The sequence below is a fragment of the Amblyomma mixtum genome, chromosome 2, assembly GCF_055824585.1.
Source record: "Amblyomma mixtum isolate Tamu chromosome 2, ASM5582458v1, whole genome shotgun sequence".
NCBI lineage: Eukaryota > Metazoa > Arthropoda > Arachnida > Ixodida > Ixodidae > Amblyomma > Amblyomma mixtum.
Window position 1 is genome coordinate 311,043,865 of NC_143013.1, and position 14,266 is coordinate 311,058,130.

At 47.9% G+C, this 14,266-nt stretch overlaps 1 protein-coding gene across 1 annotated transcript; it reads right to left on the bottom strand.

Annotated features, from left to right (window-relative positions):
* Positions 1-2,497: 2,497 nt before the first annotated feature.
* LOC149364962 (uncharacterized) lies at positions 2,498-14,019 on the bottom strand. Its single transcript, XM_089570228.1, has 5 exons — positions 13,444-14,019; positions 7,772-7,867; positions 6,396-6,483; positions 5,283-5,600; positions 2,498-4,324 (listed from the first exon to the last, which is right to left on the bottom strand). Exons 1-5 carry the CDS (start codon positions 13,513-13,515, stop codon positions 3,864-3,866), a joined length of 1,035 nt encoding a protein of 344 aa, XP_089426354.1. The 5' UTR covers positions 13,516-14,019; the 3' UTR covers positions 2,498-3,863.
* Between the last annotated feature and the right edge of the window lie 247 nt (positions 14,020-14,266).

Consider the following 14,266-nt stretch of genomic DNA (forward strand, 5'->3'; position numbering starts at 1 on the left):
GTATACTATTCACCAAGTAGATCTGAGTTGGCAGAGAGCGAAACGTACCATTGGCACACTAGCGAACAGGTAAGGTGGCACTTTCTGTAGGATATGGTGGCGGTGGCGAAAATCTTACATTACGAGCGCTCCTAGACTGGTAGTGTACTATTTCTCTAGAAGTTTCCAAGGATATCCGGATAGTCAGCTCGCGGGCGTGATGTAAAGTAGTTATGATGGCTCGCTGGCACGGCGGCGCGTTTCGAAGCAGGTACGTAAAAGACTCCTCCGCAAATTATGTGCAGTTATGTGCAGTCGGTCAGCACCGGTGAAGAAAACAAACAAAAAGAAAGCACAAATTCACGATGAGCGACGACCGATGCCGCGACTTTTTCCCATACGGCATGCGATGCATTCAAGCTACAGGCGGTGGTCACGGAATTCGGTTCTCACAGGCGCGTTTTCTTCTTCCTGTTCTGAGCATTTTATGCCCACTCCAAAAAGCACTACACCGACGCACCCTTGTCCCACCACACTCAAGCAGTGAAGATCCACAGCGCTCTCTTCGGTTTCAGAAACTCCTGCTTCTTTGGATATTCGCGGTATGTCTCCCAAGCACTTTGTTTTGTAAGGCGGTCTAAATACAGAAAAGGCCGTCCTTTCTGTTCTAGAGGACACGATAACATCGGCACGCGAGCAGCGTTAGGGAAAGCGGTCACTTTCGTCTTGTTCCATCTGCAGAGCACTCGGCTGTCTTCCGAAGGCACGTGGCTTGTTGCCACGTGTCAGCTCTGCCGTCGTGCACCCCGCTGATACACCTGCTAAACGCAGTGGCTGCAGAGCGGGGAGGCAACGGGAGCGCGGGGTCCAGCTTGCGGTTTTCACCGGTGGGTGTCGCCCCCCTCCTCACCATTGCTGAAAGGCAGTGGGGAGGACAGGGAGGGAAGGTTTGGGAGGGTGACATACCACGACAACCGACGACGCAGCTGGCGGACACGTGCGACAGCAGGGAGCTGTTCGCAGCGGCATGCACTTCGTGCTGGGTGGTTACTGTAGCTTCAATAACAAGCACAGAAAGCCGCCCGCAGGGGGCGTGGCACTGGACTCGGCGCACGTGGCCGGTGCGTGCCATTTGGTCCCGGTCTTTGGAAAGAATCCCCCTGCTGCTGACGTCGGTGCGCCTATCTCCCCGGCATGAAAAATAATCTCCGCGTTTTCTCTTCGCTTCGCTTTTTTCCTTCTTTTGCAGCAGCAATGTTCGCAAACGCAGGGCGCGTAACGAACGCGCAAGGCGGCGCGTAACGAGAGTGCCCGTGCCGTTTTTGTATGTCTTCTCTTTCTTTCAAATTTCTGCTCGCTCTCTGGGTGCGCCCGGCCTTGTGGAACACTAACCACGCCCGAAAAATGCCTAGTCCGCGCCACATTAATCCGGTTGTTCTACCGGAGCACTGGAATAAAAATTCAGTAGAAATAAAGGATTTACAGAGTGCAGACCAGTATGGTAAAATACTGCCTTCCCATCAAGATGGTTGCATATACCAAACTAAGGGACGAATACCAACATGTGGACAGTGGTAAGTTTAACATGCTGAATTCAGTAGAGCTAGAAGGAGGATGCGAATCCGCCGTTTTAACGCGGTCGTGCTTGTTTTTGTTTTCTTTTATAGCACCACAAAGACACTGCCAAAGCGTGATCACTGTCGCCACCACAACCGCCAATTAGCAGACAAGGCAAAGGCCTCTCCCTGTGATCTACTAACACCCCTGTGTCCTGCGCCATCATTTGCCCGATTATATGCATCTCCCATCAAAACATGTGCAACACAGAAGCTTGTAGTGAAAAAATACAAACAAACTGGCCTGTTTTTCAGAACATGTTGAGACTCTTGGTGGAGAGCGAAGATCAGTTTGAAAGAACGCTGCTTTCTGTCGCTCAAGAGCAGGCAGTATATAACCTACTTCAATAAGATGCTTACTTGGGCCTCTTTGTGCACTTTGAAATCTGAAAACACTGTGTGAGACGAGACGACGCCATAAGGCAAGCAAAGCACTTTCAGAGCCTTGTCTGACTTTTGCTGCCGTCCCGTCTCCGCGTTGTTCTGTTGTTCTGACATCAAAAATTGCAGTGATTTTGTGTTATTACAGCACCGATATACATAGAAGTGCAGTAAAATCTACCTACCGCTTTCTTTCTCCGCAGAGCTAGGAATTTCGTGGTCTCGTCTTCGGGACCAGCCCATTCAAACCAAAGCAGCACTTGCCAGTGCACTGAAGTACTACCTATCAGCAGTGAAAGAGATGCAGATGCTGGCTTTTAGATTTTACGTACCACAGCACGTTGTTTACCTTTGACCGACGTCCCTCCTGGTCTCGAAAAACACTCACGAAGGTTAGAGGTTGGCGCATTCAGAAGTGAAAAATGAATAGCAGTATATAGAGCACTGATTGTGAAAGCTTCACAGCCGAAGTATTTATTGTTTACAAAAGTGACGCAGACGGTATGTTCATCGTGCAACGTATCAAGAACCGCACATAAACGCGTTGTCGATCTCCGTGAGACAAGTACACTCAACGCGAACACACGAAACATCCAGAAAACGTTGGGAGATCATGAATACATAAATTGGTGCGTTGGGTCTTGAAAACAGTGCACTAGGAGCAGCTTCAGTAGAAATGCAGTGCGCACTGAATGAGAAAGAAAGAAAGAGACACAAAAAGAGGAGGGAAGGAAAGAAAGAACTAGTCGCAGAAGTGAGAAGCATTTCAAGCGGCAGGACTTGTGACTCTTGATGTTGTTGAAAGAGCAGATCAGGGAAGACGAAAAGGAGAGGAATGAGACTTTCACTGCCAAAGCTTTCGAGCAAAACTCGTTGAAATATTTTAGTGCATCGTGTAGAAAAATATATGAGACATCTGTTCAGTTGGTAATGGCAGTGCTGTTTATGAAGCGCACTGTCACCTAGATCTGTGCGTTATAAAAAAAGTAATGATATTTACCTGCGACGATGAGTGAATTATGCACTCGTAAACATGTAATGACGAAGGTTCTTTATTAGAGTGCTGGCTCGCGTATATTCGATAATGGGGAACATCATGTCTAGCTGACAATGAATGAATTTGACAGTATCAAAAGGAAGTTGTACGTATAATATTTGCAGACTAAAAAGCATCTTGAAGAAAAAGAAAACACGTATGTACCCACATAAGCACTCATTTCCGAGAAAGGTGTGTGTATTGGCGAAAGCCAGGCTTCGTGAAAATTTTGTCTCTAATGCTTGAATACCGTGGAATGAAAGAAAGTAGAAAATTCTAAAAGCGCTTTTGGGCTTTTGTATCACAAGTCATGTACTCTGTAGTGTAGTAATTTGACACTGAACGAATGACGTCCGTCTGCTATTCTACTATTTCTCTGTCGTAAAAGGCACTTGTAGCTGAGCCTCTGAAGGCGCAGCTCTGCAGTAGAGGTACAGCGTAATGATTGCGGCACAGTTTGAAAACCCTGCACTTTCCTGTCTCGTTTCGACTTCCTTTGCAGTTTTTTTTTTTTTTCAATCCAGATTGTAAAGCTACATCCAGTTATTCTCGCTAGTGCTCTTTACTGCCAACTCCTCATGGCGTGGCGACCTTACGGAGGGAAAGAAATCGCCTATCAAAAACTGGCTGCAGTTATAAATGGGCTGTGTCCCTTATGACAATGTGATCACCGCACGAGCTGAAACCGTCAAGTCGTCGTTGCACGCTTTTCTGCATGAAATTAAGCGGTGAAGCCGCACAGAGGGGGCTGTCGATCCACAACAGCCAGCCGGAACAGGCATATAACGAACTGTCCTTTTCACTCAGTCTGAAGCACCGCCGTACGAACAACAGCGGCGGCGTCAGCGCCGTCACCAGGGCCTCCAGACCTCGTCGTGGGGCGCCGACTCCGCTGCAAGAGGCACAGGTGGCGGTGATCCGGTCGAAGACGAAGGAAGAGCAGTGGGAAGCTTGGCTGGTTCTTCTGCCGCCAGGGACGGGGACGTGGACGAGACCACGACGTCCGGTGACGTCGACGCTGCGGGGACCTCCACATCTAGCTTGGTCTGCGTCGGCTGATGCGCAGCAGAGGCAGGCCTCGCGGCCTCGGCGGCGGCGACGACGTGGGTCGCCCCCGAGGCGATTCTTGCGCTGGCGACAAGGTCTCGGGGCAGCACGAGCACCAGGTCTCCGTTGCGCAGCCGCTTGGGCCGCAGGCGCACATCCGTCTGGGGCACGAACACGTCTGACGGAGACGGAGAGCGCGAAGAGGACGCCTCCGAGGCCAGCTCGTCGCTCGAGGCCGTCGCGTCCAGGGAGCTGTGGCTCGACTCTGCGGAAGGGGAAGAGGGGCGAGAGCGTGGTATTGGTGCAAGTCGTTGCATATGTGGTCTCTGAATAACAACCTGAAGCGTGTGGCAGAGGCGGTACACCTTGGCGAGAAATCCAAACCCGGGTACTCAGTAATGGTTCTGAAAGTACTGCTTCTAAGGCAGCTACTATGAGTTGATAATTACAAACAAGCCTTGGACACGAAACGCTGTGTGAATTCAGAGCCTACAGTGCTAGTTTTCCGTGGTATTGAAAAACTGGGTTGGAAAGCTCACGAACTAGTGAAATATTTAAATGGTAATATCCTAACAGCAAGGCTCGACCTTTCGTAGCAATTTTACATACATCTAAGCCAGGGGAAGTCGACTTGAATTTGCCTCCGAACCGCGCTTTCACGGCCCAACCGAAAGGAAAATTTGGCAATATGCACAAGGTGACAGTTTTTTATTGCTTTCATAAAGTAGGAATGCTTTCTATTTGGACTGTCACAACCATGTGCAGACCTCTCGCACCAATCGGTGCTTGCTGCAGGCACCTACACAGTCTGCACTTTCACTTTAACTACGTGCAAGGACCTTGTTCTGAGAAACGGCAGGAAGCAGCTCTTTCTAACCTGGAACAGAAAAGAAAGCGCACGACAAACGACTGCACTGCATACAGCTAACAACCAACGCCATAGCTAGTGCGTTCGTTTGTGATTTGTTTCGGTGCCCTGTGTTTACAATCAATGCCCCTTGCCTTCTATCAGGTCATATGCCAAGCAGTCAGGCTAAGCCTTCTTCAAACCTCGCTCTTGCAAATGCCTACACACGCTTACACAAATGCTTACACTGGCGCAACAGTCGACCTTCGAGCTTTTTTTTTTTTCGAACACGTTGCTCTGAAATGCGAAGCGCTTTCTAGCTGTGTCAGTGATGCAGAATGGTTCCACAGCTACAGACATGCTGAAGCTGCCGCACCTGGTGTGGCAGCCTCTCCGGAGGCGAGTCGCCTCGGCCTGCGTCCCACAGTGTCCATGGCGGCGGCGGCTTCGGGACCAGCGGCAGAGGTGCTCTGCAGCAGCGCGCTGTCGGGGTCCTGGATCTCCCTGACCCTCAGCTGCAGGTGCCCCAGGATGCGCTCGCGGGCTGCGACGGGATCGCAGCAGCCGCTCAGAGGCGAGTGCGTCGACTGCTGCTGCTCGGCCAGCGAGCAGAGGAAGCGACGGATCTCCAGGATGCACTCTTCGAAGCCGGCGCGGAACTTGTGCCGCACCTCGGGGTCGTCCAACAGGCGCGCTGCATGTGAGGAGTATGCACAGGGTTGGAGAAGCGCAGCGTGTATTCTGATTCTTCCGCAGACGAGGAAAAAGGGTATACTGTTCGCTTTATTTTATTTTAAGGTTTATCGCCTGCTTCTTCGATCGGTTCCTATCACATTCGCGGTATATTACACGGCACGATGGATCACTTTGTCAATGAAGCCGCGCCACCATTTCGGTTACAAATCTATGATAAGTGCACGGGCCTGATATAAATATCACCAGCCTTGGCCAGAATTCTTCGGTACCATATGGTTTTTTTTCTCAGCCACGAACACAAAAATTTAGCTTTTGAGGTGTGTCTTGAGTACTCTACTGCACCGCAGAAAAGCGAACAGTGTGGCCTGGTTACTTTGGACAAAAGATGTACGTACATGCCTCTTAAGAGCTTTCCTATGTTGGCGTCATTCAAAGCCGGAATTAGAAAAGAGGCTGGTCTCAACCCTGAATTTCTTTCCAAAGCGAAAGTGACAGGAACCGCGAATGGGCGCACATGCAGTGCGTGTCACTACAGAACCGCGCACACGAATATACACAACTTGCAGGAGCGAGAAAATAGGACACAGGCTTTTAGTTTGGAGCGACTCGGTCAGAATGACGACAGCAAAAGTGCGCCACTGCTCTTTGCCCCCACGACTCTGCATGTGTATTCGCGCTGTATATGGCTGTCATAAGCTACAAATGCAGCACAACGAGCAGGGAAAGTACCGAGAGCAGCTTGCCGCTCGTCACTTCTCGTACTACGCATCGGCAGGTGAACAGAATTGCTTACCGGTTCTCCGCTGACGATGCAAGGCTTGTAGGTGGCAGACGGTCATCTCGAGAATGTCTGCCTTCTCAAGCTTGGATTGGCGTGGACTCTGGGAGGCGGAAGTGCAAGAAAACAAAGTAGTTGTAGAAAAAAACAGCTCGTTTACTAACGCCACCAACAGGTACTTCCGTAATCGTGCGCGATAGTATATACTACTACAAAGAGCGAAAGTCTCCTCAACCGAAAACACAGTTCCCAACTTTGCTTCCTATATACTGCGTATACCTGTCCTACAACTCACGTATCTTCAAACAACTTACGCGGATAATAATGGCACGTCTTTTAGCGAAATTACTGAGAACCCTTCTTGTATATACTGCATTGTCATTCTGACTAACGTTCACAAAGAAACAAAGAAATCAAAATAAAAATGCCGAAAAATCCCACTTCATGTCAAACATGGTGCATCTTTTTTTTTTAATGCATGCAATTTTCGTTCAAAGGCTGTAAAAGATACGTCAGTGCAGTCTGTGCAGGTAGACTGTACGAAAGGCGGAGGTTATATCCGTGATATAATGAAATTAAAGTGTAAGTAAGGTTCACTGATTCGTGTGTTTTTAGGGATCTGAATTTTTTTGCGGAATTGTAAATCGTCAGCAGTAGGCGAGCTGCTCCTTTTACCTTTACGAATCAGCGTAATGGTTCAAGATATTCATTGTCAAATTTATGCTCGCGAAATTAGCCGGCACCGATATCATGTGTAAATGACGAAACTTGTATCACTGTGCGGTGCGATAGCGCACCGGAGCCAATAGCATTGGCGCTGCCCTGTCGGCCAGGTAAAGCGATAAGAGAAACTCGCAGACAGGTATCAGCACCTAATGTGTATAATGCATGTACTACATGGTGGTCCTAATGTGCTCAGAGATATTAAAACACGAAATAATGCCCATCAAAACTACACATACCCTTGGCGCTCGTGCGCCAAGTAGTGGCGTCACTTTCGTCCTTTATGCATAGGTCTCTCAGGCGCAAAATGAGGCTATGAATACTTCAGGCTTAAGTCGCCCATTTGGTTTCGACATATAATACAGTCTTGTTTCGCGAGCATAACTCCACAATGGCATGTCGTACCACGATGCCAATTCAATTCTGAAATTTTAAAAGATATTGGCAACATTCAGATATCTATATAGTCCTGTGTATTGTCCTATACAGTCCTGTGTATAGTCCTATATAGTCCTGTGTCTAGTTGGAAGGCGTGTTCCGAAACTTGGATTTGTTGCCTCAAGCGGCCACGAGTCTGCACAGGCCGCAAAGAGGCTAGCTCAAGCTACGCAGCTCATCCAGAGCGTGACGTAACCATTACACAACACGCTGCTTACACGCAGCCATACCTCTGGTTTCGATGGGTCCACCAGGAAGGCCTTGAGCTGGTTGAGGCAGCGGTTGATGCGCGCACGGCGTCGCTTCTCCATCAGCGGTTTGGAGACCTGCAAGTGCCAGTTCAGAACTAATTACTTATTCTTACGTTTCCTTCATTAAATATACTCAGTACCTTTAGTATTCATATCCTAGACACCACTGACTTTGAGTGCAAAGATTTTTGATGAAGAGAACGCGGCTCGTTCATGTATAATTGCTCGCGCAGCTCGCACCAAGAATGGCATTTGACTACAGTTCGGGACATGCATGCATATGCTGCCCTGTGATTCAATAGGATGCTTCCAGCCATTTTACGATTGCCAAAGTTGGTGCGCCTTCAGGGATCTTGCACCTTAACATGCTTCACGTTAACTGTAACAACGTATGGATTAATGTCTCGTTTATATAGCGCCTGTTGCACACCCAACTTTCCTCTGCGCATATGTTCTGGCGCTCCACATCGCCAGGCGCTCATGCCACAGGCACGCAGGTGTACACTGAGAGAGGACTTAAGGAAGAGAAATATTAAGAATGAGTAGCTCACTAAGCATCCGCATCCATGCAGCTTCCAAGGCCGCAAAGTTACAAATCTAAGCTGGGATGAGCTATATGAGGTGTAGTTTGTAAGCGCTTCGTGGCCTCAATTTAGGTGCTGCTGCTTTGGAGCTCATGCTTACTTTTTTTGTACCGCACTAACACATACGTCCATTAAAAAAAAAATACTGAAAAAGCGAATGGTTTTAGCTTAACTTGGTATTACACCTGCCACCAAATTGTAGTTCTCGTCGAACAGTCAAATCTTTAAATTATCGCTTTCCTTGAAAAACTTGTTTATTTGTCGCTGCTCATCAATGTCACGACTGCCTTTCCCATTCTGTGCGAATTGCGAGTTGCTTGCCAGTAAATCCAAAAGCACGAGGCCACAACCCCGAGACTACTTCACGTTTCCACCGCCGCGCCATGACGAAAATTCAACTGCACTTACTTGTTTGCAAGAGCTTACATGTTTTTTTTTCTTCCGCGAAACATTGATCTTGCATATAAATATTAGCCTCCTTCTGTCTCACGCCGGAGCAAAATAAAGACAAGCTGTGTACTGTCTTCGAGTACCACACATATATGCCGAAGCATACCTCTTTTTTGTATCATGTTTCTTGCAAGCTTCCGTTCAAGTTTTTCCTTGGCTCTGCGATTTCGGCTCAGCATTAGTTTTTTCATTGCTCTTTTTATGCATGCGGCCGTCATTCCGCCGTTGAACCGTCTCACAAACAAGCTCAAAACCGAATTTCTTTCAAAAATAAGCTGAATGCTTTGCGAATATTGCTAACTACCTCAGACAAAAATTAATGGTGTTGGTGGAACTACCAGTAAAAGTAGTAAGACACTGGACGGATGAACGGATCAACGCAAGTATTATTTCTCGGTTACTACTCAAGACAGGTCGCAGGTGCGTTGTCAACGTCTAAAGAATGTCACATGTCTCGATAGATTTTTGTTTATTTTCACAACCATGGTTCATGACCCTCTGTGTTTAACGCATATAGACAAAGCAACAACGCCATTCATTCAAAAAAAAAAAAAGAAAGTTAATTGCGCAAGCAACAGGTAAAGTAGAATCCCAACGATACGAATTTCTCGGGAGCACGGACGCGTACACAAGAGAAGGAAATCTCCAGCGTCGTCGGTGTGGATTCCTTCTCTTGGGCACACGTCCTGTTATGCTAGTTTCTCCCCCCAGCTCATTCGGAAAATTTGTCCCTCAGACGTCGTCGAGTAAAATGCGAAAAACCGCCTAGACCGCAGATTCTTCATGACTTCCGCTGCCCAGCAATAAAGCAGAGCATAGACTGTGCGAGGCTGGGCTCTTTCGCTAAGTCAGCACGCTTTACCTCCGAGTCATCTTCGACTTTCTTCAGGATTTCCAGCTTATCCTTAAAAGGAAGGTCCTTCTTAACCAAATGCTGGCAAGGCTTTAGAATAAAGGCGGGAAAGCTTGCCGCAGCACCACCAGTCAGTTGTGTAGTGCGGCGAGGCCTGCCGCCTGCCATCGGAGTGGGAACCGTTTCACGCTGGAAGTTGGATATATTGTTTGTGTTAGCTAGGCTATTTTTAGCCGAAAATGTCCGTAACGTTGCCAAGTAGACCCGTTTGAACGGCATCTCCTCGTCACCATGCGATCGTTGGCAGGCACCCTTCCATGTTTGTATCGCCCGTCACGCTTCAATTAAGCCCCGGTCTACAGGGGCATTCACAATAGAAGTTTTTCAACACCACCATCACCGAACTGTAATGCAATGTATATAAGGCGCTCTGCCAAGGAATTTTTAAAAATCATCATTGTGAAATTCGGATCAACCATAATCGTATCATCGACATTCTACTGTAATTTGGTAAAAAACTGTCACTGCAGAAGGCCATTTGATGGCTGTAATTCTAGTATATTAACCCCGACACTGCTTTCGAGCTGCTCTTAAAGCGTACCACGGCTGTCGAAAAATTCTATTAGATGCACATATGTTCTGAAGGGTGCAATTTCGGCATGCGTGATGGGTATTCGATATTTAGTATATAACGTTTTCAATCGTTCGGCGAGGCTACAGTCTCGTTCAAGGTCATAAAAAGGGCTTGTTCGTAACAGATTTTGTCGGAGCTGGAACCTCGTTATAATGAATGCGCTTAAATCGGACTAGTCGAAAGTAGCCTGCCCAGAATTTACATCAGATGATACAGTGCAACTTTCCTACCCCGAAATACAGCATGTGCCCAAAGCAAATTACTTTTTATTTCTTATATCTTCCATAGTTACAAAAATGTTGCCGCGCTCACGAATACCCTATTGTGTGCTCTTAAAATATAGGCAAAAGGGCCTTTTCTATAACTAAGACAATTTCTCCCCTTCGTCTGCAAGTTAAACCTCGACCAGGCAGGCAATTCTGCACTTATGCTTAGTTTTCATTTTTAATGGTCTTTGTGCTATTTCACTTCCTTGTTAATGCGTTTTGTGTGCTTATGCGTCAAACAAAGCGAGATTGCGCATTAAAAATGCACTCGTCGCTTTGCACAGACTCAGGAGTCTGGTACATGCATGGCACATGTATTTGTTTGAGTAGCGGCAGTTCTAGTGATAACTATGTACGAGCGATACAAACTGTCCTTGACCATTTCCTTTGTAGTGATGGGTATGGCTATTAAGTTACCAGGAATCCCAGAGACACTATAAGATTGAAAAAGACTCAGTATCCTCTGTAGGAGATTCGAACCCGACACGCGACTTGAGTCAAGTGGTAAGATAAACAAGGACGCCTATTCTTGAAAAATGCCTGATTGGAAGAAGAAAACATCCAACATATGGAATAACGTATCACTTGTTGGTTTTATACCATGTATACTTGCAGCGAAAGAGGCACCTTAGGGTGGGTATTTTTACGCAGAAAGCAGGCACGTGCAGCTATTGTTCACTCTTAAAACAGCCTTTGAAGAAATAAATTATAGTTAATAAAGTTAATGAAGGTATCCCTGCCAAAGCAAAACTATGGCCTATAGCGCATCGTAGTGGAGGTCCAAGTATTTGTTTCGATGATCTCCCGCGTTTTCGCATTGCGCCTCCATTTGAGTATATATCGGCCCCGGCTGGGAATCAAACTCGTGACCTAGGTCTCAGCATGCGAACGCCGTAGCCATTGGGCCGCCGTATCGCCGTGGCTATATAGCATTTCTGTACTTAGATATTACCAAAAATGATGGGGTCGGAATACGTATATATCCTTCGCGATTCCTTTCTCGCATACGGCAATCGGATTTACTCTGAACATAATTATAACCACGATAACCACGATAAGGACCCCACGACGCGGGCTCATCACTGTCCTGAATTTTCTATTGATTTTTTTTTAACTGATTGAATCAATCGAATCTTGAAAGAGTAGCGACATGGTTGTTGGGAGGGGCTTTTGTTCTGCAATGGATTCTACACGGCTTGTGGTGGCGTCGGCGTAGCAATGATATGCAAATCAAACTGGCTGAGACTTCCTAGTTTTAAGCAGCCTGTAAGCATGAGAAACAGCTCGATTGGAAAGTGGACGAAAAAAAAAAGGGGCCAACAAAAGCGAATGTTTTATCATTGCTGCTGCGTTAACCACGCATTATAAAAAACTACACACTGTAAATGAATCTAGGAGAACAATTCACGTGTTGTACATATTTGTTTAGGCAGTGAAGACAGCTAGAAGAAAGCCATCGCGGTGGCTCGGTACTTTGACGCTCGGCTTTTGACCCGAAAGACGCGGGTTCGATCCCGGCAGCGGCGGTCGCATTTCGATAGAGGCAAAATGCGACCGCCGCGAACCGTGTACTGTGCGATGTCAGTGCACGTTAAGGAACCCCAGGTGATCGAAATTATCCAGAGCCTCCACTGCGGATTTTTCATTGACACGTTTAATCCCATGAACCGATAGAGGCAACAAAGATACATGAGTGTAAGTTGAAAGCGCCCCTTTTCTTGACTGGCTCATTGAAAAGCTGTCGGGCTCATTTATAGCACACACAGGGTCTCCCTTTAGCTCCTTGTACAACTGCAGGCATAGAAGTGAGACGCTAGCGACAGCGCAATGCCTACATTACTGAGTGACAGTTTGCTACGATGCGTAGACCTCTTCTTTCCGGTTTCTTAATTGTTGCCATCCGTGTACGGAGCAGAAAACAAAGTATTTGACAAAGAAGCGCCGCAGCGTGAAAGTCTAGAGCCCTGAAAACTAGACAAAGCAAAGAGGGTAATCATACCTGACCAACAAATGGAAAGTAAGCGTCATCAGGAAGCACATGCATGGAGCAGACAGAGGAGGCACCCAGAGGAAACCTATAGAGACAACAAACTAATGGCAATGGCAGGAGCTACATTTATGCAGCAAAATAGCATTCTGCGTTAGGTAATGAAGTACCGCTAGGTAATTAAGGCTAAATTCCCGAATATTTCTATATGCAAGCAAAAAAATTACTTTATGATATTATTCACCGATAGGAAAACTACTTAGAAAACGGTAAAAGGTGTGCTTGTCAAAAATAATAATGGAGTGATCATTAATTGAATGCTCAGACTTTGTTCTCTTTCATATTGGAGGGGAATGTACGACTACGGGGGCCCAGAACAATTTGGTAACTGAGAAACATTTTTCCTTGAAAAGTCACCGTTGCCTGTAGGTGTGCGCCGCTTCTTTTTTTATAAAGATTGCTCTGTTTTGCAACATGACAAGTTGGCGCGAGAACTCACTGAGGCCTTCCTTATCGATAAGGGTTGGTGAGACTTGCATAAGAACTCCATCCTTGTTATTATCAAGCGAAGGTAATTTTCTTGGATGACGTGAAGCCTATGTTTTTATTTTGTTCCTGTGTAGTGCATTTCCACGCGAATTTGTGATTAAAACTTCTATTGCTAGTAAGCTCTCGTGTCGACTCTGTCTCTTCGTTTTCGCCTTATTGGAGTTCCTTGGCTATGCGCACTGAACGCCCCCTAAGAAAACTGTGTAAGAGAGTCCACCACAAAAAGCAGAGAGACCTTCAGCGAATGTTGCTGTAACGGTGGTGTTCGACTTAACGGTCCAGAACAAGCCTGCGTTTCGCGCCGGGCTTCCATTGCTACGTCACTCACCCTCCGACCGCCGGTCTTTGGCTCCGCACCGCTGGCCATGGGCGACGGCGGCGCGGTAGCGGCGACGGGCATGGTTCCTGGCTCGTCGTCCAGCACTGCCGCACTGCCGGGCGGCGACAGCGGGGCTCCGAGAGCCGCGTCCACCGCTGACACTACTCCCGTACCACTGCACTCGCGCACGAAGCACGCTTCTCCGGAGAACACCTCCCCTGGACGGGCCACTTCACGGCAGCACCACTAGGAGAATTCGTACGATCTCACCGCGAAATGAAACCATCGTGGAGAACAGCCTCAGTTGCACCGGTCCGAGTCACTCTAAAGCAGAACCACTCACTCGATCGCTCACTTTCAAGACAGCAATGACAGCGCAACAGCATACCGTCGAATCATGTACAGTATGGGTAAACTGTCAACAGCAGGTCAATGTGAAATAGACTGTTTTCTCAGCTCCGAGATGAAACTCGTTGCGATGGGGCGCACGGGGCGCACGCTCGCGCCGGTGTTAACGCACGCAACTCCGAACGACGCGAAGCCGAACCGCAGCGTCCGCCACCGCCGCGAACGTGGCGAGCGCGCGTCGAGTCGCCGCCGTGACGCGGGGGGAGGGGGGCGGCGGCGGGCAGCTTCCCGCCAGTGCACCGCGCTGCCGCGCCTCATTGGTCGCCCGGTCGCGGCCAATCGGCGCTGGCGTGCTTACGGCACGTGCGGTCCCGTCACGCCGCTTTCCCACTTGATTCCTGGCTTTGTATATACTTTCTTCACCACGAATGTTGGTTTCCTTCTTGCCTTTACTTTTTTCTTGGCATGCTCCCCCCCACCCTGC

Excerpts from the sequence above, each read along its gene's own strand:
- LOC149364962 (XM_089570228.1), bottom strand. The coding sequence starts at position 13,515 with ATGCCCGTCGCCGCTACCGCGCCGCCGTCGCCCATGGCCAGCGGTGCG. Across the intron at positions 5,601-6,395 it reads GCATCGTCAGCGGAGAACCG|CGCGCCTGTTGGACGACCCC; the intron begins GTAAGCAATTCT and ends CCTCACATGCAG. Across the intron at positions 4,325-5,282 it reads CGGAGAGGCTGCCACACCAG|AGTCGAGCCACAGCTCCCTG; the intron begins GTGCGGCAGCTT and ends CCCCTTCCGCAG.